The sequence below is a fragment of the Osmerus eperlanus genome, chromosome 22, assembly GCF_963692335.1.
Source record: "Osmerus eperlanus chromosome 22, fOsmEpe2.1, whole genome shotgun sequence".
NCBI classification, from domain to species: Eukaryota; Metazoa; Chordata; class Actinopteri; order Osmeriformes; family Osmeridae; genus Osmerus; species Osmerus eperlanus.
The window spans coordinates 1,416,763-1,439,249 of NC_085039.1; the positions used below are offsets into that span (position 1 = coordinate 1,416,763).

Here is a 22,487-nt window from a genome sequence, read left to right on the forward strand (position 1 = left end):
AGAAAAGAGTATATAATATGCTTGATTCAAAATCTAAAATACTTCTCAGACTGACATTAATCGATTTATTGTGCTGGAAATCTAAATGTCTTCGAAAGAATTATCCACAAAGTTTTTCATCTACATTGAATACCAAAACACATTCTAAATCTGTAAGTAAATATTAAATAACCTATTAATCACTGTAATTGCTATCGAGTTAATTTCCTTACTACTTTTGTGATCTGCATTCCAAAAAGGGTTTAAATGATTCATCATTGAAGTCACGTTGCTTAAATCAACAAATTGATACTAAATAATTCCAGAATTTTAGGCATAACATGGAAAGCAAGTGAACAATTTTTGTAAAATAAGTATTACACTCTCACAGTTCGCTTATCCAGCTTACAATGTTATTGTGCTGGTAGAATATGGCACGTTCAAATCTGTTTGTGAGAAGGAGCTGTACAAAAGGACAGTGGACTAGAGACTTAAGAATAATGTGACCGGAGGTTCATGACAGTTATGCAATTTCTTATTGTTATGAAGCCTGAACTGTCTAATATCCGTAGTGCTTTCTACTTGGTGTTACTCTGTACCCAGATCTGAGCCACTTGTTTCATTTTTCTCTATTTCTGTATAAATTAGCTCTGACCCTTCTCAGAAACTTTGCAAAATAAATTTCTGTCTGTTTGACCTGGTCAATACTTGGTCTTTGGTGTTACTTCTCTCTCCTCTCAGCCGATTGACTAACCTATGAATCCCAGAACCTGAACTGATGCCATTTCATGACCATTTTCTTCCAAGTGTGAAAATACACAACAGTATACAATTAACAAGCTTACAGCATTTCTTTCATCAGCAGATCCCATTTGCTAATTAATAAGCACATTTAGTTCACTAACTATTTTACTTATCCATTTTACTGTAGCAAATTACACAGTTTGTCTATTGTCTATGTAGACAACTGGAGTGATTTTTCACAACCCTGGAAACCTCACTTTACTGTTTTTTGGTTTGCTTGCTGATCTAGTTAATATTTAATAAACACAGTTTGTTTCCCAGGGCTGGGGGTGACTAGCACCCCTCAGGTAGTAGTTTAGAAAGTCTTAACACATTCATAACAATTTCAGAGGATGTCAGTGGCCAAACCTATTTAAGATAAGAGTATACTGCAGTACATTTCTAGACCTTTCTGTGCAGTCCATGGGTATTCTGCGGTCACTCAAATGTTTATCATTGCCATTCAAGTCAAGGTAAATATTTTATTATACATCCCCTTCCACAGTTTCACATAATCAAATACCATCAAATTCTGTGTAGTATTTGATTTCTGACACGGTATGTCCAAATATCAGTGGTAAATGTCTCAGAATCCAGGATCCCATGAGATAGTTTGTGGAATGTCTGTCTCCTCATAGCACACAATTGCATCTCCAGGTCTGACTGCAATATCCTGGTCCACCGAGAGGCCGCATTCCATCCCAGTTCTGACCGACTGGACGTCATCTTTATGGTGCTTTAGTGCCGTTAAGGAACCTTCAGGTCACATCAAGAAAATTAAATTATTAAGACAGGAATTATTGGGATACGTCTCTACCAACTTTGATGAGCATTTTTGACCTTGAGTGGAAAACATCAAGCTGTTAGAGCTGTTACACCAAATCCGGTTTGCTTACCTTCCCAGATGACATCTTGACCACGCAACAGTCGAAACTTCATCTTCCTGTCGAGCTGACCTTTCTGAACCCGACAGCCAGCCACCTGAACCTTTTTTTTCCCCACAGTCACATCAAACATGGCCAGGACAGATGCTTCTCCTGGATCGATACAGTGTTGCAGAGCAAGGAGGGCCATGAACAACAAAAAGAGCCATTATGTTGTTGAAAACTCGATTGACAACTCCATCCAGAGGAGGATTGAGCCCAGTCTACAGGATGGTTCTGCTACTGTTCAATAGTCATGCTATGAATTCCCTCTTTCCTTCTGATTTTAATTAGTCCACAACCTTAATTGTGAAGATACAGTGTCTATGTGGAGAGTGTATGTATATGTATATGTATATGTATATATATATATATATATACACATACATTGATATTTATTATTGGAAAATGTAGTAGTAACGGTCCCTTTTATATTCATATACATAATATACATAATTTCAGATATGTATATTATAAAATATAAATGTAGCTACATTTAGGTTGGCTATAAACAGATTAGGACACATACCAATCACATTCTCCTTCACCTTAGGAGGGAGTTTATTGCTCAACTCCTCCTTTAGGTCATCAATGAGTTTGTAGATAACCTTGTGCAGCTTGATGGGGATGCTTTTCTTATTTGCCATTTGTTGGATAGACTTGTTCACACCAACATTGAAGCCATATATCATCCCTGCCATCCAAAAAATACAATAATTAATAAATAAAAAATAATACCTACTGTTTTTGTAAAACAAAATCACTGTTACAACAACAACATTTTGAGAAAATACAGCCGTATCCTTCATCAAATATATTGTAAAGCAAAAGTAATCACGCCATGCCATGTCACTCTAAATGTCTCCAAAAAGTCCAGGTCTACTTTGCGTAGAGTGCACACAAGCCATTTGAGCCATTTCCATTTCACACAGTATCATGTCAGACCAACCTGAGAAGGTTTCAGCCAGGTTGATGTCATTCTCAGAGATATCTCCTATTCCGAAGTGAACAACCTCCATTTGACACTGGTCATATGCATCGTAGGTCTCCATGATGTTAAGGATTGCCTCCACCGAACCATCCACATCACCTGGTGAAAACAGACAGGACATTGTAACACATTGCAATAAGGGGAAATTATACCTATAGGCAGGTTATGGGCGTTTTGCAAAACTACCCATTTGGGCTCCAGGTTGAAAGTATCAAACCCCAAATATCCCGTATGATATTTGGGGTTCGTATGATAAAGTTGAACGTAAAGTGTATGTTGATGTACAGCCGACCATAGTGTCACATTACTCCACCTTTAACTATGACTGGTAAGGAAAGCACTTCGGACTCCAGCTTCTCACTCGGTCTCATCGCTAATTTCTTCCTGTTTGTTCGGTACAGGAGAGACTTCCTCTGCCTCCAGGTGAGGTGGGTGAGACCCTCTCGCTCCTTCCTGTAGCTTTCTTGGTGCTCTCGCTGTTTAGCTTCAATGATAGGGATGGCGTTTTTCAGTTTATCCTGCTCCTCCATGTAACAACGCCAGTCCACCACTTCCCGTGCTCTTTGCTAACGTCAAAAAGATAAACACACATGGTCAATTCTGATTATACAGTATACACATTCAACTTTTCCATAAATGCACTGGACTGGTATATTTGTGTATAAACTGGTTACAATTTGGGTGGACATGCACAATGAGACCTACACCACCCTTTAAAACTGTCCTGGATTTTGATGCCTGATCTCGACTCAAGACTGAAGTGGATGAATATTTTGTCCTCAATTGTGTTTAAATCAGGAATAAGTATAAGACAACCGTAGCCCTATGATTGAAAACTATTTCAATGAAACTCATTCAGTGTAGTCGGTCTCACTACAATGGCACTACTCTCAATAACGCACATACAGACACAAAAGGGGGGCTGCAGCGACAAGATAATGAATTGCAAGCCCTTTTCTCAAAAGCAGGTCTGTAAGAACGGAGAGTTGCGAGCTGGTTTCAGCTGCCGCAAACGTAGTAACTGTAGTTGACACTTTATAGGTTCACTAGTTCCACAAATCAATTACCCATGCCATTAGCTCAAGGATCAACCCTTTTGGTCTTTTAAGTCCAAGGATGACTGAAGCTTGTGCTAAATTAAACCATTACTGAGAACTTAATCACCTCTGATTCCACCTCCTGGATCTCTTCTCCTGCAGAGGGGAGCTCCTTCCATCCCACAATCTCAACTGCGTCACTTGGGCGAGCTTCAGCGATGGTGCGGTTGTTCTCGTCGAACAAGAAACGAACCTTGGCCCAAGACTTTCCTGCCACCAGTGTGCAGCCTTTTCTCAGTGTACCTCGCTGCACAATGGCTGTGGTAACGGGCCTGTGAAAAGTGGGTAAACGGGTAAAAATGTGTTTACGGTAAGTCCTTTAAGAGAAGGCATTGTGTCCTTACATTGCAAGAAGTACTTACAGTATGGTAAACTAGAGGGGAACTGTGCAGGCCTTCTAAGCTTAATATATCAGCTATCTTAATCTTAATTAATTAAGTATCTTAATTAAGTTTTTGTGCATATTCATGCCAGCAGTGAGCCATGCTAACTTAAAGATCCAATGACATGCTGTTTTTTGATGCTTTTATATAGTCCTTAAATGGTCCCCTAACACTGTATCTGAAGTCTCCCGAAATTCAGTCTTGGTGCAGAATTACAGCCACTACGAGCAGTCCCACAATGAACTTTCCTCGGACGTGCCCTTTCTGTGTCTGTAGCTTTAAATGCTATGAGGAAGAAAGAGGCGGGGCTAACTGCCATGCTTCGGTTGTTTGCAAGCTATGATGTCTCGAGGAAAAAACAATATCGCGCTTGCACGGTTGTAGCTCATTTTCTCATTGGTGGGCCAAATTCTCTGTGCGGGCAAAACAGAGAAAGGGGAGGTAATGACGACATAAGGAGAGGATTTTCAAAACGGAGCGTTTCAGCTTTCATTTTCTCAAAGGCGGAGAATAACACCCAGGGCTTGGTTTACACCTATCGACATTTCTAGCCACTGGGGGACCAAAGGCAGGTTAGGGGAACTCAAATTAATGTTAAATAACCTCCTAAAGTGAACATTTCATGTCATGGTACCTTTAAGATAGACCTGGTATAAAGGTTTTAATGAATGTGATAAAACAAACAGTAGGTCAAAGGTTTGTAAGTGAAGAAGTTCAAGCAATCAAATTGTGTGGAATATTCCACGAGAGAAATTATAGCCAATAAAGCAGTTTTTAAAAGCTATTTCAAGAACAGCACAACCACCTTTCAGTCACCATCAGTTCCACTTTAGCAGCAATTCAACTGCTGAGGTCATGTTCTCATCGATGGGTGTTCCACACTAATGCTTACCCCTTGCCCTTGTCTGTACGGCTCTCAATGATGATACCCTCCACGGGTCCTGTAGGGTCATCCTTCAGTTCCATAACCTCAGCCAGCGTCACTGTAGCTTCAGCCAACTCTATCAGGTTGTCTCCCTAAGAAATATGCATCATTCATGTCAATACATGTACATCAATGTACATCAGTCTTTACAATCGCTTTACTTTCCAACTATACCAAACCTTTGTGGTACAGAAATCTTTTCAAAACTGACTCAATGTTGTGGTATGCAAACATTGCACATTGTTTCGACTCGATAATAAACCATGAATGCAACAGAACTAATATTTTAGGGTTTAAAATAGAGAAATACATTTTTTTGAAACCATCGTTTCAACTTTTATGAAGAAGAATGAACTAAACAAAGCAGCTTGATAGAACTAGTCATTGGAAACTAGTTAGTATGTTCTCATGTGAGTTTGCTATTGATAATAGGAGAATGTGTCTAATTGTCAGGTTGAATAAATCAGGAGAAAGTCCTGTGTAAACGTCTCTTGTGATGACGACGGGGAGAGCTCCACCTATGATCTCTCTCTGCCCTGAGAGTGGTCATGGGTTGGGAGCTGTGAATCTCTTTCTTTAATACTGTTGTAACGTCATTACTGCCTGCCTGTCACTATCTGTGGGGCGGCTGTGGCTGTGGGGCGGCTGTGGCTGTGGGGCAGCTGTGGCTCAGGGGGTAGAGTGGGTTGTCTGTTAATCGCAAGGTTGGCGGTTCGATCCCCGACTCCTCCCAGGCCATGCGCCGAAGTATCCTTGAGCAAGACTCTGAACCCCAAGTTGTTCCGATGGGCAGAGCGGCGCCTTGCATGGCAGCTTGCCGCTGTCGGTATGTGCGAGTATGAATGGGTGAATGAGAGGCACAATTGTAAAGCGCTTTGGGTGCCGCTAAGGTATAAAAACACGCTATATAAATGCAGTCCATTTATCTGTTTACATTCTTGTACCCTATAAAATACGGTCCTCCGGCTTTCAGAGCTCAGAGAGACATGATTGAGATCTAAGCCTGGTGTTGTGTTGTCATTTATTGTTCTAGGTCTGGTTCTCTCCCAATCTGCAGATTGATAATTTATCCAGAAGTCAACTGAAGTCAACTGAACAGAACTTAGTCACTCCGTTAATGAAGACAGACACTTTCTTCATCAATGGTAACTTTACCTTCAAAGCAGACACATGGATGGCCTGGACTTCTCCACCATACTCCTCACACACCACATCATAGGACAGCAGCTCCTGCTTCACACGCTCAGGGTCGGCCTGAGGCTTGTCACACTTGTTCACCGCTACAATGATTGGCACTGGGGAAAAAAAAAACTAGATTAACCACTAAAACACACATATTAGACCAATGTACAGAGGATGCCACTGAAAGTTTGTATTTAAAACTGAAGGTAGTGCAGTCACATAAAGGATCTGCCTGTAGGGGTTTCTTGCAAATAACTAAGAATATTGTCTTTAAAAAAAAAAAAAATATTCGAGAAAAGATTAGCTCTGATTAATGGTTAATGAAAGAAGTTCAGAGCTCATTTATATTTCACCTTACAAATACAGTACACCACATCACAGACTAAGATTTTACAAATACACAAATGGTATTTGAAACACAATAACAAAAAAAAGTTTACCTTTAGCATGTTTGGCATGCTGGATAGATTCTATGGTCTGCTTCATCACACCATCGTCGGCAGCAACAACCAGGATGACGATGTCTGTGGCGAGAGCTCCCCTGGCCCGCATGGCCGAAAAGGCAGCGTGCCCTGGGGTGTCCAGGAAGGTGATTTTCTCCCCTGAAGGAAGCTGAACTGCAAAGAGAGGTTAGCAGCTGAAACCTTTGAGATGTGATATGACTAAGAAGATCGTTTTAATCTAATATTCCATCCATGTCTGCCATCCGGTATGTTTCGGGGTTCCCTACCCAGGAAGGCCCCTATGTGCTGGGTAATGCCACCCGCCTCCATGGCGGCTACTTGGGTCTTCCGGAGGCTGTCTAGCAAAGTCGTCTTCCCATGGTCTACATGGCCCATGATTGTCACTATAGGAGGACGTGATACCAGATTTGCATGATCCGGGGGCGGTCTACAAATAAAATGACTTTCATAACTTATTTGCCAGCTTGTGTTGATTATTCATGAAGCAGTATTTACAAAATATTTTAAACAATCATTGAGTCTCCAATCATGCATTGTTTGCTTATTTTGAAAACAGAGTACAAGACTCCAAGCTTACTCGCCTTTTCTGAATATCTTTGTTTTCTCTCTGTTTGGTCTCCACTAGTTTGGCCCACTTGTACTTCATTCCAGATTTATTCACAATCTCTTTGATCCATTTCCCCTCTAAAATAGAGTGAGGCTCAAGGGAGTCCACATCAGCTGAAGTGTCCAGTAAGGTCTCAATGATGTGATCTACGAGAAACAAATAGCTGATGTATTGATACAATTATAAACAATACAATTATGTCCTTTCATGTCTCCATCTTCCATTTTTCAAAATATGCATATTAGCATTCCGTATTTAACTAACATGATATTCCGTCAAACAATGTAAAATATATATTTTTTGCCAGGGGTGCAAAGTACACAGCATATTGATATTACCAAAGTCTTTGTTCATAGCATGTGCAAGAGCAGACACGGTCATCCCCTCCTTTACCTCCACCTCTTGTTTCACCTGTTTCTGTTTGGCTTTCTGATCTTTGCCAGGGCCTTTGACCTGTAGCATAACAACAGCATATGGTGAGGGAAAGAAATAGCTATGAGCTCAGGAACATATATCTACCTAGGATCAAAGAATGATATATTCAACCTTGAAATTCACTAAAAGAGGCTTGATGGTTTAATGCTGGCTCAGTCGCTTGATGACTTATTTGATTGGTTGACCAAGTAATTGTAAGTTAATCAATCATGTAATTCTATGCCACAGTAATTGAGTGGTACAAAAAACATGTGCAATCTGTACATTTTGGTCAAAGTAAATCTTCATCTGTCTAATAATCTCTCTCTCTCTGTGTGTGTGTGTGTGTGTGTGTGTGTGTGTGTGTGTGTGTGTGTGTGTGTGTACAAATTAGAATGGGTTTTGTTTCCCACGATCACCTAAAGAACCGGGCACTCTGCAAAGTTCACATTCTGCATGTGTCCTCTTTACAATACAGAGTGCAGGGCCGCGGATTGACGTTGTTTGGATACGCATTTCGACATCAAATAATGAAAACATAATTTGCCGCCAGTTCGGCTTGCTCTCCGCGTCCCAGGCCCTTCACTCTGATTGGTCCTGTGGTCTGCAGAGTTTCCTAATAATATCTCGAGAACCAGGCACTCTGCAAAGTTAATATTTTGCTATTGAACTAATGCGATTAAAAAGGTATTCGCAATTAAATGAAACTAAGCGTAGTAAGGAAAATAGGGACATGTGAGCGATTTCCCTTTTATTTTACAACCGATATTCATCTGCTTTCAAAGGGGCTGGCTAGCTAACAGAACGACAATATAAAGTGGATATACTTTCAGATTCTATAGATTAGTAGATCAGTGAATTTTGTTACATAAATGAAGGTGTTAACTGATGTTAAAACTGCCTAAGTAGCCTACTGCGATTGAACTCATGCGATTAACAAATGCATTCAGAACTAGAGAGGGTACAATTTCTGGGGAAATTGTATGGTGTGCTTGCCTGCGTCGGTTGCAGATGGGTCCGTTTATTATGAAACTAAAGTTGTCAACCCTGGTTGTCACCGGCAGTATTTTTCAGATGGAATCGCGATTCAAACAGTACCATCTGCTAAGTGAAAATATGCCCCCAAACACGTAAATAAGCTTGATTTAGGGGGAAATGGCTAATTCAAAAGAAGTTTGCTGGACGCGATCATTGTCAGTAACAAAGCCAAAAGTGACTATTTGGTCTCAGTCTAGACCCCTGCGTGGAGAAGCTGAGTTGTGCTACGAGCAAGCTAGCCTAGCTGCTGTTGCTAGCCAAACTTCACTGAGGGGATTGTTTGAATGCGCCGGAAATGAAAAACGTTTCTTTTGACAAAGTGTAGGCTGTGTCATTGAAGACGTGTAACCGGTGTGAATCGGTGAAACTCACTCCTCAGGTATGTACTAACAGGCCACCCGCGTCAACGAATAGCTAACTTTTCTTTGGCGTAGCTGGTAGTGGTTGCGCTTGGGAAGTCAGTTGGCAGGTTCGACTCCCGGTGGGAACGAACATTGGCTGGGAAGCCTTCTGACGGAGCAAGACCACGTCTGTTACACCCCCGTTACAGACGCACCACACGAGCTTGAGTTTAAATACATTATTTAATTTGACATTACTTACTGTACATGCAAGTCTTGAATTGCCTAAATATATGATGCTGCTAGTCAGGGCGGTTGCTAGGAATTCATCAGCATCTTTGGAGTGCTGAGGGTTGGGGTCAGAGGAGGCTACAGCTGATTCTGGAGTAGCAGCACATAAAGGTTTAATTATTTAATTTCATATTGCTTTTGTACACATTTATGGTTATGTTTTAGGGAACAACGGATGAAGAACTAACATACCTAGTCTTGGCATCAACATAAAAATTGGCTTATCAATGCCATAGCTATAGCGCTGCCTTCAGCGCCTTTTTACATGCAACCCTATGGGAAAAGGAAAAAGGCGGACGCCTTTTTTAAAAAGCGTCCGCCTTTTAAAAACTTATAAAAAAGTGCTGAGCCCGACGCCTTTATGAGTTCAATTTTCTCAACTTTTCAGAAAAGCGCTGGGTGACGTCAAGCGTCTTTTTGACAGCTGGCCAATCAGGACGAGGAGAGTAGGTACGAGTGTACCTTCCCTAGTAACCTTCAACCTTAGTTACCAGGCTATTTTATTGGCCATAGTAGCTAGCTGTCGATAAGTAACCAACGGAAAATAACGGATAATAATGTATCGCTAGAATGTATGATTCCCGTTCAGGTTACAAAAATTCTCGTCAGAAAGGCGCTTGACGTCACCCAGCGCTTTTCTGAAAAGGCAGAAGACCGTGTTCACACTTGACTTATTTTTTTAGAAAAAAGCGCTGTCTTCAACGCCTTTTGAGCGCCTTCTGCCTTGTGTGAGTATAAGTTAGGCCTATGCATAATGATTTAGTCATAGAAATGGAAGCCTACATAAGTCAGATGGTTGAGCGGTTAGGGAATTGGGATATTAATCAGAAGGTTGCTGGTTCGTTTCCCGGCCGTGCGAAAATGACGTTGTGTCCTTGTGCAAGGCACTTCACCCTACTTGCCTCGGGGGAATGTCCCTGTACTTACTGTAAGTCGCTCTAGATAAGAGCGTGTGGTAAATGACTAAAATGTAATAGGCTACTGGGGTTTTTGTGGGCCCCCCCTGGGCTTTGGGCCCCTAGAATTGTCATCACCTTTCACCCCTAAACGACGGCCCTGCTGCTAGTACACTAGCACGTCGCATCGTTGCTCACTAGGGCTGACACTGAGTTCCCTTGTGCGACAAAAGGCACTTTTTGCCACGTAAATAAAAATACAAGCAACTCAATCGCTAACAACACAAACCTTTTGACACCAGGCGTTGTCTATGTAACGCAGATATTGAGGGATCCTTAGGGGTGGGAAAATAAAGAATAAAGAATAAATATATATGAGAGAGAACAATGGTTGTGCTCGCCGAAGGCTTGAGCATGTATGTGGGTCTGCACCTATATATAAGTCTATGGTCTGCACACCCAGTCTTGTTTGATACCATTCTCTGTACGACAGAGAAGTTAACAAAAAAAAATATGCCTGGCACAGGGTTGCCGAGGTTGACGGCGTCCCTGGTGTGTTTTTTGTACTTATAAATTCAGTCTCGTCACATAACGTAACTTTCTTCTGTGCTAGCTCACCCGGCATGCGATTGACATTCAATGTTGAAATGCAATATAATAAAAGGTTAGTACACATGTCAACGTTTATGTCTGATAAATCTTTCTTTCTGATTCCTTGCATCATGTGTGTAAAAGCTGTATTTTGATAGACAGGAGCACCTACATATATTTATATCAATAATGATCGATATTTTGAGTACATGAACCCAAGTCTGCACACTTGGCCATGACACCATTTTACACGAACTCGAACAGTGACCTTGAGAACTACAACTCTGTATTACAGTTTTTCTCAATTGCTAAAACACTAAAACCCATTGGCTGAACAAAGTTCTCAGTTGCTTGAACTCATGTAGCTAATTGTGCAGTCTGTTGTCAATACCTTAAACCATTTCACATGGTAAAACACAATTTGCAGATCTCACATAGACTTTTCAGCAAAACTAAACACATTCTCATTCTCAAAACACATTCTGCACTCTAATGCACATGTCATCCGTACTGGTAAACACAAATGGCAACAATCAAATACAAATACAGAAAACATGTTATTGACAAAACACAACCACTCAAAATTGATTTAACTTGTTTCAAATTATGTGACACAACCCATATAAGCCAGTTCAGAGAGCAAACAGGTTGTTGAAGGTGGGAAAATATTGCTTGTGATGTCGACCAAGTACTCTGGCCTGACCCAGCCCAAAGACAAGAAGAAGCACATTGATCACGTTTACTCCTTAGATTTTTGTCCCTTTTACTGTAGTATTGTATACTGTAGTACAGTGCATTGTAGGCTGTATACTGTTGATAGTGTATATCATTTTGATCACTTTGTTTATGATTTGAGAGCAGTGTTTGATTTTGAGCACAGGTAAAACTGTTTTGAGACGAAAGTTTCATTTTGCAAGAGGATTCAGAGGTTTTGTAAATAGTGCTTGAAGATGAGGTTTTGTGTTTACAGTTTTGAGAAAATGGGTGACTGTTTCAAGAATGTGTTTTAGCAATTGTGAAAAACTGTAACTGTTGGACACGCCCCCGAGCGTGGTGTACTGTGGAAAGGCAAGCGGTGCAGAGCGTTAAAACAGCGCTGTAGTGGACACACACCATAACCTGTCAGGTGTGTTGTTGATTCCTCGAGAGAAAAAGGAAGGGGGGGGGGGGGTAATCTTTTATTGAATGAAAAGCTCAACAGAAGCACATTTACAGACATTAACCCTTGTGTTATCTTCGGGTCATTCTGACCCATCAGTCATTGTGACCCACCGTCGTATTGCGACAAATTTACCTCATACAAAAACAAAGTGAAGCATTTTCTTTTAACTGTCGGGCTGTCTCAGACCCCCCACATTGGAATGGTTAAAAGAAAATTATTTGTATTTGTTTTTGTATTGGGTAAAATTGGGTAAACACAACAATGGTTCGTTATGAACCTTTGGGTCATGTGACCCGAAGGCAGCACGAGGGTTAAGCTCGGCACCACCGGGGGCAACAGAACCAAGACCCCAGGACCAGGAGCCCAGTCTGCCCTCAGGGCCCTGGCGCGCTCCAGCATGAAGATCGGACGCATCGAGGACGTCACCCCTATTCCATCAGACAGCACTTGCCGTAAAGCAGTATCTCTGGCCATACGATGTGTATGACGTCATTGACATTTTAAAAGGCTTTTTAGAACAAAAAAGCGACTTTAAATCTAACACCCAGCAGTGAGTATTTATTTTGCCTCCCCTTTAGAATGCAACATTCAAATTACTAGACAAAAAATTATATCCTGATAAAAGTGGATTTTGAGGGGTATAGCTCCATAGACCGCCATTCATTCTGCACTCGCCCGTGAGCGCCCTCATATGGAACCAGAATTGAACTGCAACCAGTTCAGAAGCCGGAAGTTTCCCGAGAGTGGCAGTTCTCCCCATATTAGACATTCTCTGGTTTCACTGACATCTTAATCACCGACTGCATCACGGGCACTGTGCACTAGTACCGTTAAATTAAGTTTCTTATATACTAGTGTAATAATTGGACCAATACGCTGTTCCTATTGGCCCAGAAGACGTTCTCAAAAGTTAATAATACCGTTTATATACCTCCCGAATGTTCGCAGAGGTACGAATTGATGTTATAGTACTCCGAAGGCTGTGGGTGCTGAAAACAATTCACCGCCAGGAGCCGAGTGCACCAGCTGGGCGTAAAAAAGTTGGTCTTAACTCCTACGTCGGTCTTAAAGGCCGCAATGCTTCTGCGTCTCCGTTTACGGATGGGCGGGCGCACGGATACGCACGGATACGGACGGATAGACTGCGTTTATGGTTCTCCGTAGGCTGTGGGTGCTGAAAACAATTCACCGCCAGAAGAGTAGGTGGCGCAACGGTTTTTTGTAAATCGTCGTGGAGTGTTTATTTACCTAGGTTATCGAGAAGTCGGAGCAAATTTACAAATGAGCCGTTTCATCAATAAAATACGCACATTTTCAGCAACTACATTGCCCATTTATCGTCACATTTTAATTCAGATGCTGATTAAAATGTGACAGAAGACGAATTGATGTTGTTGATATGTTGCCTTGGAGGTGTAGTGACGTCACCAGTGCAAGTGCAGCTGATTGCTCTGACAACATGGCGTCTGCTCCAGATTCGACCTGTTTGATTTGTGATCTTCCCACGTATTGTTGCAGTATATAAGAAACCAAATGTTTACTCCTCGACAGGTCAGCAAACGCTTTGTCGCCTCGATTTGTTAAAACGATTTGTTTGTAAACCTCGACCTACGGTCTCGGTTAACAAACGTTTTAACAAATCTATGTTTACAAAGGCGTTTGCAGACCTGTCGAGGAGTAAACATTTGCTGTTTGTTGCATATAAACAATAGGAACATGCATGTGTCTCTCAAAAACTATAAATGATTAGGTGTTTCCAAACTATGACAGGCACTGTATGTAGTAGAAACTCGTGTGGGTCTATGGCTCATCTTACTTACCTTCTTAGAGGCAAATAACCTGGCATGTTGGTAAGTCAGTTGTGACGTTGGGGTCCAAGTTGATTTAAGAGTGTGACATGGAAAGTACTTCGGAAGAAGTCCGGGGTCACGGTGGATAATCAGGCTTGCCCTTATGATCAGAGAGGTCATACGAATCATCTCTGCAATGTTTAGAACAGTACCTTATTAGTTGCTTGCATGTCATACCCCCATTTTAGCTTGTGAGCTATTATGAAATGCATACATGTGTTAAAGGTGATGTTATAGGTGGGGGGTTTTCCCTCGTGAGAAGGCAGTAAGATATTCTTCCCAAATTCACTGAATGCAGTTATACACCAAGACTCGTTGAACTGCACGGTCATGTTAATTAACAATCCTCAAGCTGCACCAAACGTGTGCATGTATGTCAGCTAACAGTGCGCGTCTCTGCAACAACAGCGATTACCATGTCTCAAAAAAGTGGTATCGGCTTGGTACTGGCTAAAATAACGACATATCTTGCCTTGTACAGTTGAATTTTCTACTCATGTCATTCTGAAAGGTTGGACGATAGCTTTAAACAGATGTCAAATAATCCATAAAATCCACCCCACTCCGCTAAGGACGCCGCCATGACAGGTATCCCACAATACAATTCGACAGGGTTGTTCGAAAGAATCAAAAACGGTAAGTAAATTGCAGGCAATGTAGGTGGTGGGCCGCGTTTCTGCTTTAGTTTTTGAAATGACATCCCCGTCGATGATATCAACGTCGTTTTTTTCTTAAAACATTTTTGTTTGTTGGCACATCCAATTCTTGCACATTTTTTCTGTAGCTCAAAGTTAGCAACTTTATAAGGCAATCGTTTCAACTACTCTCCAACCAACCAGAACTCGTATCATCTTGTTAATCGAATGGTTCGTAACAGGATCAGCTGATAATTAAAAGAATGCTTTCCTTGCTGTCAACATTTTGCAATTGCAATGGACTCTAAACAAACTTGGACCAACTAGCTTCAGTAAATGGGTAGATTAAATCTTTTCGTTTTCTACGTACATGCATACAGCATTCCATGATTGCAACTATTGTGGCCTGGCTGGAATACACTGCTAGCAATACAATTAATTGTGCACATGCGTGTATTATGCTAATGAGGTTCGTTTTCCAACTTGCCAAGTGTGTGGAGATGTCAATATGTATTGATAAGTGTTACTGATATGGTATACCTACTCTTGGCTAATTATAATTACGTATGTCATTGATTCATGTCATTTTATATGTTTAGGCGACACACACTTAAAACAATACTGTACATTTATTTGAACAATGTTCTGCACATTTCATTATCACTTAACTGTTAACTTGCTCTGATGACTAATTGCAGCGCAAGTCACGTCAGGGAGGACTGCCTTTTGTAGATACAAGCCTGCTGAAGATAGCCAGCATCTCGGATTTCTTTAACCAAGCCTGTTTCATTCATCATTTGCCTGAGAAAGCGACCTTCGTTAGCCAGGCTAGTTTTGCCCGAGCCAGCCTAGTTTTGCCCGTTCACTCCATTCTACAGTAAAAACGTCAGGGAGGACTACCTTTTGTAGATACGAGCCTGCTGAAGATAGCCAACATCTCGGATTTCTTTAACCGAGCCTGTTTCATTCGTCATTTGCCTGAGAAAGTGACCTCCGTTAGCCAGGCTAGTTTTGCCCTATCACTCGGTCAGGATATTTAAGGTATCGGGGGTCAAGTGACTTTTGTGCATGGACAAATGAAACGTAAATGTATTTGTTCAAAGGACAAGTGCCTCAAAAAGTTAATGTCAAGCTCTGAAATGCAGTGGCCAGAGATATATGATGACCTGATCCAAGTGTATACCTGGGAGAAGTCCGTCCTTTGCAGCTGACATGCGCAGTTGAGCATGCTTGACAGTGGTGTGACGTAGGGTGATAATTGGTCTATATTAGCTATATTACTATCAAAATGATAAGTAGGCTACAAATACATAATGAGCATTCATGCAATCGCACTTTTTCTCTCACTCCCAACTGGGTACTCGGCTGCAAATGTAGCATGCCTTCCCTGGAAATGTCTGTTACTCTTTTTGTTATTTGACAACTTCTCATTACAAAGCAAACATGCAGGCAATCCTTCCGCATTGGCAATGAAAGCAAATGATTCGGTCCAAAAACTGTTGAATCCTCTGTTCTCCTCACCTATCTTTCTCTTTTTCCCTTTGGGATCCATGGCCCATGACACACCCGCCGGTTTGTTTGCAACAGCCACCTGTCTGGCATTACGCCGAGCTGAAAGAAACGTGTGTCGCAGGCTATGACGTAAATGTTGAAATAAAATATTTATTATACACATTTTGCTGTAAAAATGTGTATAATAAATATTTTTTCAACATTTCTGTTTTAATAATTAAAACAAAAAATATGTTCACACCATCTTTTTCCATTTTCATATTTTTGAAAAAGCTCCAGGGAGCCACTAGGGCGGCGCTAAAGAGCCGCATGCGGCTCTAGAGCCGCGGGTTGCCGACCCCTGAGCTAAACAGTACATGTAAATCAGCATCTGAATTAAAATGTGACGATAAATGGGCAATGTAGTTGCTGAAAATGTGCGTATTTTATTGATGAAACGGCTCATTTGTAAATTTGCTCCGACTTCTCGATAACCTAGGTAAATAAACACTCCACGACGATTTACAAAAAACCGTTGCGCCACCTACTCTTCTGGCGGTGAATTGTTTTCAGCACCCACAGCCTACGGAGAACCATAAACGCAGTCTATCCGTCCGTATCCGTGCGTATCCGTGCGCCCGCCCATCCGTAAACGGAGACGCAGAAGCATTGCGGCCTTTAAGACCGACGTAGGAGTTAAGACCAACTTTTTTACGCCCAGCTGGTGCACTCGGCTCCTGGCGGTGAATTGTTTTCAGCACCCACAGCCTTCGGAGTACTATAAATTCAACGAATCCGTCCAACTCCATCCATCTTTCTGTCCGTAACGGAGTCGGAGTAGTATAAATCGGCCTTTAGATGCACTGTGTCGTCGTCTGTCGTATGTTCCCGTCTAAAGCAGACAAAAGTGGATCTTTTTACACAGGCACCGACAATTTTCGAAAACAATCCCTGACCAGCCATGCTAGCAGACAGCACCTGGTTTGCGTGACAGTTAAGCGGATTGTTGACAATCCATCTTCCAGGCCGTTGACCATGCTGGTCAGGAATTTAAATGCAGATGCCCATCGTGTTATTGCACGACTTATAACAACGGCATATCACGTAAAGACGGGCCAGCCGTTCGCCTCGTTCCCCCGGGCTATTGAACTGCAGCAGAAGAATGGTGTCGACTTGGGTACTTAGTATCATACTGATGAAATGCAATGGAAGCTTTTATAAATTAGCATTGAGGGACCAGAGGTTTCAGTTTCAGCCAGACAGTCGTGCAGAGATGGCTGTCAGCAGGGAAGAGATCACGTAATGTTTGAGGTTAAAAGTCAATTGTTTTGCTGACTATTACCTTATTATTTTTTATCACTAGAAATGTGACTTCATTTTTGTTCTTTTTATATCCAGGATGTGTTTAATAAATGGTTAAACATGTTAACAGAAGAACATAACTTATAAGTCTTTGGTTTTGTTGTAACAATGATAAATTACAACTTTTGGAGGGGGGGCCAGTAAAAATGGCCTTGGGGCCACTAAGTTTCAAACCCACTGGCCCGTGGGGCCAGTCGCAAAAAATGTTAATGTTGAGCCCTGACTATAAAGGGACCAATTCTGAAACCCCATTGTTGAGGAGCTCCCTTCCTCTCAAGTGTGCACACTAGCAGGCCCGTAACCATCCTCTCCATAATCCTGCACATGTTAGACATTGGTCTATATGAAACTGGATCGATAGCCTCTTTCCCTGGCTTTACAATCTGGACTACCACTGCATGGTAGTCCAATCAGCAGGAAACTGCCCCAGACCAACACCCAGCTTATCAGTGCCAGCATCTCCTCCCAGCGCTAGAGCCCCCATGTGCCTGAGAAGCTCTATCTCGTCCAGGCGCAGTATCGCGGACTGCTTGCCTCGCTTGTTGCATCTCCTGTATTGTAAAAGACAAATTGACAATCAGCATTGTCCGTGGTCCTCTTAAGCATTTTGCACTCCAACTCCAGCACACCTTGGTACCCAGCTTTTGGCGTGATGTCCACTTCCTTCCCACTTCCGTCCACCAACACTAGTTATGATAGCTAGAAACTTAGGACAACATAAAGGTGGGCTGGTGACACATTAACTAACCAATTGGTAGCTGCTCAATGACACAAAGAAAATAGTGTGACATTTACATAGAGTAGAATTTGCTTCCTTTTGTCTACTGCTTTTCCACCATGCGTCACCAGGTATGCCATAAGGAGGGCATCAAGTGATTTCCATGGAAAATGGTTGGGTTGAAATTCAGCAAGGCAAATTTCACCTCTGAAAAGTGCTAGGTACAGCCTTTTAGAGCGTACGGTCAGTGCAAACTTATTTGAATATGATCACCTTTATCCTGATATTTTTTTACATGACACAAACAATGCCTTTACTTTATTTGACCATTCAGAAACAACAACACTTTTATAACACTTCCATGCTTAAACATATCTGGGTCTTTGTTTGTCAAATAGTTCTTTTGCGCTACATTATATATATATATATATACACATTTTTTTTGCGAGACATAGCTTTCAATTTTTTTTTATAATAGATAACAGCACTGTCAATTTTTATTTTTTTTTACCTTTCAAGAAATGTTTTGCTCCTGAGTTGCACACCCTATATTTTTCAGAAGACAACATGTAAAACAGAGAATCTATATTCCTTGACATTAGGCATGATTAAAAAACATACATAATATTTATCACACACATACATCATAAAATAATACAATTGCACGATCTATAGCACCATAACTGTATAAAAATAATTTAATAACAATTAGAAGGCACTTACACATCTGAGTTAATGGCTGAACATACAACAGTCTATCTACACTATGTAATAAACTAACTGTTTATTTTCTTTATGCAAATGTTTATTTTCACGAATACTTAACAGCCCACCACAACCCTAGATATTGATGTTTTTACTGTCCAAGCCTGAAAGAGTAACTAAACACCAAAACCATTATTCTAATTGTTTTCCTGCTTAACACTCATGAACGGTTTAACACATAAATCCTGGTCTTGATTGCAATGATTCTTTGCAAAAGAGGAATGAAAGGGGAGTCAGGTGGGGGGAAATTATAGCGCTATTTTGGTGCCAGCACAGGTTGAATCTGGTTTTAATCTGTGAAATAAGATTACACATTTAGCACTCACTATCATCATTTAGTTGGCATTATTATAACATGAACTGCATGCTCAGAGCATTACGTCTAACACAGAAATGGCCTGTTCAGTTACTCTTTTAGGTCTGCTTACACTGAAAATTAAAATTTTATTATACTTTTTTGGCTTATTTCTCACTTTTCACCACTTGTATGCAAAAGTGGAAATGTAAGGAATCAAAAACTGGAATCCCCTTTAATTACCCTGCCATTTCAGAGGTTGATAGAAATGATCAATCCACTATTTGTAAATGCAGCATTTCAGGAGTACAGCAGCTCTGATTTTTTCTTCAGGCACCTGGTTCCTTCTTCAACATCTTTGAGAATTTTCCAGTGAACTTTGGTGATGCTTTTTCACAAGCATTTCCATACAAACAAACTGCATGCAAGAAAATGAAAAGAAAGAAATGAAAGGAAGAAGATTGACATGTGAGATAATATTCGTAATAAATTGTAATAGGAGCCACTAAATCAATAAGTGAAGGTTCTCGGCTATAAAGAGATCTTCTCAAAGACTACTGCTTGATAAGCAGTATTCAATGTATTTTGCCAGTACTGATAAACTAATTGACTATTACAGTGATGCCAAAACAACTTAGTTTATTATTAAAAATGATGCATGAAAGAGGTTTTATAACCAGGGACCTTACATAATAAATAAACATTATGTTTGCAGACTTACCTGCAGTCATTGCCTCCTGCACTGACAATATATTTATCATCATAGGAGAAACGTATATTTGTCACATGGGCAGAGTGACCAAAGTAGCGCTTGTGTTTGGCCTGTAAACCAGAAGATTATAATTACATTTTCATAGCCAAAAGTAATATCAATTAAACATGATACCCAGGTAGTACTTTGACACCATCAAACAAATGTTCTGTCTGTCTTCTTCAAGAAGATATGGATGTGAATTTCGAAGTAATCACCTCGCTTTTCAAATGTAACTGTAATCTTGTGTCATTTTTTTCTAAAGTGAACCGGATCACGCAATTAACACAGCATGAACTTACAAATTTTTCTGTGCATGGAAAGTCAAAGAGCTTAACAAGCCCAAAATCATCCCCGGTGACCACATTGAGACCAGTGTGAGACACACAGGCACAATTAACATCAGCCTTTTCAGCATTTCTCGGCCACACACCGATGACTTCATCCCCTAATACACTGAAAACAAGCACAAAACATCCATATAACTAAACATCAGAATTGTTATTTTAGTCAAGCCTAGTTTCTCTGTGTATGTTGTGATAATATTTCTGTCATCAAAGGCTTTGAACTCTAAGCTTATGGAAGGTACAAGAATGGGAATGTAATTCTTAATTATTTTAAATCAGCATATTTATTAATGTTACAAAGGTAATTACATGGAATCAACAGCTTACAAAGTATTACTTGATTTAGGTGACACCTTAGAAATGTGCCTGAATGCACTGTTGTATTTGTAACTTCTCACTAGGAAATATGAGCTTCCAGCAGCAAACTGACAAGGAAATGCTTCAGGAGTACTTATGAAGGAATCCTTAATGGAGACACAAAAAAATTGTCCTGACTTTTTACTTTTTACTAAAACAATCCAAACAAGTTCTTAACCTTACCTTGTCCAAGTGGCCCAAGTTATTCTTTCAGTGATTGCTTGCTCTGTTACCATCTTCCCTGATGGAACTTCATGAACCTGACGGTTGTATGTACCTGTTGATACCTGTGATGACAAATGAGAAAACCCTCTTCACATGAACTTCTCCTGTGTAAATATGCGTAAGACGTTCTTTATCACCATCCTCCCTCCTGAAATTTGATAAATTAATGTACCTCGTCTATACATATTTGACAATTGTCTCTTACCTCAATATACTTGCTGTCAGCCGAGAAATCCATTTGAATGACAAAGCCTGCAATGTCCTTACAGTAACCAATACGGTTCAGAGATGGACCCAGAGTCAGATCATAGAAGTCCACTGCACTATCCACTGAGCCAACCGCGAGCAGACAGTTATCTGGGCTGAATCTGAAGGAAAGTCAGATGTGCACACATTATGTGCAGATGTCCGGACTCAGATTTTATTATCTTTTTGTGATTCAAGGTTTTGAAAAATGTCTTTAAAATTTGAGTAGAGACGGATAATAGTGTAGGGATAGTAGTAGGGCTTACCGAATATCTTGGATCCCTACGCTTCTATCTCTCTTCTTGCCCCACACGGTTAAGGAGTTGACTAGGAGGACTATAAATTCTCCATTTTCCATGCCAATGGACACCATCTCTCCGTTCGGGCTGAACGCTGTACACTTGGCTGGATGGCCCAAGCTCACTTTATTAAGAAGTTTCTGGGAGTGAAAGGCACACAAACAGTTAGAAGCAATGAAAATGACAACCTTAACCTAAACATTTCAAATCAAATTGTTGGTTTGTTTAATATTGGAGTCATGTATTGCACTTTCGAGTTATTAAGGCCATACAAAACTAACCTGGCACTATAGCAGACAGACAGAATGCATTTCGGAGTCTCTAGGAGTTGCAATCCCATTTCCCAACAGCAGTGTAAAATCCAGCAAGGGGGTCTAACCTAACCTGTCTGATCTTTTTCTCAGTCTAATAAGCTGAATTATGTGTAAGTCCTCCGGCCTTGTCCATGACGACAAACAAATACATTGAATTACAGGCCATGTTTCATTTTCATCATGATTCAGCACTCACTTTATCAGCAAGGTCCCATATTCTTATTGTGCCGTCATCACTGGCTGAGATGAATACGTCTTTGGAGGGGTGTGTTGCTAGTCCCCAGATTCGCCCCTGAGTATGTCCATTTATCATGGTGTTGGAAGCTGCATTCTTTTCACCCACTTCAATGATTTCTCCATCTTTTGTTCCCACGAGAATTTTTCCCTTTATCAGAAATGAAAGTAAGAAAACTTAAATATTTTACAACAATAAACAGAATTGGCAGATTTCAACACATCCTACATACATACCTTGCCCCGACACACAGATCGAACGTTCTCCACGGGCTGACCCGTCTCCAGTTGGAACGCCCTGCAGCGCTTCATCTCTTGGTCCCACAGCTTCACTGCTCCCCCTTCTTTGGTTCTGTTAAACAAAAACAAACAACTTTTTTCTCATGACATCCCCTATGATATTGACATCAGTTTGTGCCAAAATGGTATTGTCCCTAATACACAGCATCACTCGAGCATATGACAAATCTACATCAGGCCTATCCCAATTATTTGACCGCATTTAAAAAGAGAATTCGATTCAATTAACAC

General features: G+C 40.9%; 2 protein-coding genes across 5 annotated transcripts in view; both read right to left on the reverse strand.

Annotated features, from left to right (window-relative positions):
- Window positions 1-1,230: 1,230 nt before the first annotated feature.
- Window positions 1,231-14,540, reverse strand: mtif2 (mitochondrial translational initiation factor 2). 2 transcript variants are annotated; one of them, XM_062447908.1, is made up of 14 exons: window positions 14,390-14,540; window positions 13,888-14,048; window positions 7,673-7,787; window positions 7,309-7,480; window positions 6,994-7,154; window positions 6,704-6,880; window positions 6,237-6,376; window positions 5,049-5,173; window positions 3,841-4,045; window positions 2,990-3,242; window positions 2,635-2,775; window positions 2,215-2,379; window positions 1,659-1,799; window positions 1,231-1,518 (listed from the first exon to the last, which is right to left on the reverse strand). In XM_062447908.1, the coding sequence occupies exons 2-14, from the start codon at window positions 14,044-14,046 to the stop codon at window positions 1,349-1,351; spliced, it is 2,124 nt and encodes a 707-aa protein (XP_062303892.1). In that variant the 5' UTR covers window positions 14,047-14,048; window positions 14,390-14,540; the 3' UTR covers window positions 1,231-1,348. The 2 variants fall into 2 exon arrangements, with proteins under 2 accessions (XP_062303892.1, XP_062303893.1); XM_062447909.1 differs by having other exon boundaries at window positions 13,888-14,017; window positions 14,390-14,511.
- Window positions 14,541-18,956: 4,416 nt separating this feature from the next.
- LOC134008488 (echinoderm microtubule-associated protein-like 6) overlaps window positions 18,957-22,487 on the reverse strand; it is a 49,411-nt gene continuing 45,880 nt past the window's right edge. For all 3 annotated transcript variants that reach the window (XM_062447887.1, XM_062447886.1, XM_062447885.1), the window contains 8 exons: window positions 22,194-22,308; window positions 21,919-22,107; window positions 21,376-21,548; window positions 21,069-21,231; window positions 20,822-20,925; window positions 20,237-20,390; window positions 19,905-20,005; window positions 18,957-19,601 (listed from right to left, as the gene is read on the reverse strand). In XM_062447887.1, the coding sequence (XP_062303871.1) occupies window positions 19,577-19,601; window positions 19,905-20,005; window positions 20,237-20,390; window positions 20,822-20,925; window positions 21,069-21,231; window positions 21,376-21,548; window positions 21,919-22,107; window positions 22,194-22,308 (1,024 nt within the window). In that variant the 3' untranslated portion in view covers window positions 18,957-19,576. The remainder of the gene's footprint in view (window positions 19,602-19,904; window positions 20,006-20,236; window positions 20,391-20,821; window positions 20,926-21,068; window positions 21,232-21,375; window positions 21,549-21,918; window positions 22,108-22,193; window positions 22,309-22,487) is intronic.

Bases quoted from the DNA above. Each gene is read 5' to 3' on its own strand.
- mtif2 (XM_062447908.1), bottom strand. From the start codon at position 14,046: ATGATTCGTATGACCTCTCTGATCATAAGGGCAAGCCTGATTATCCAC. The intron at 7,788-13,887 runs GTAAGTAAGATG...GTTATGCTACAG, and splicing joins GGTTATTTGCCTCTAAGAAG to GTCAAAGGCCCTGGCAAAGA. The intron at 3,243-3,840 runs GTGATTAAGTTC...TTTTGACGTTAG, and splicing joins TCCAGGAGGTGGAATCAGAG to CAAAGAGCACGGGAAGTGGT.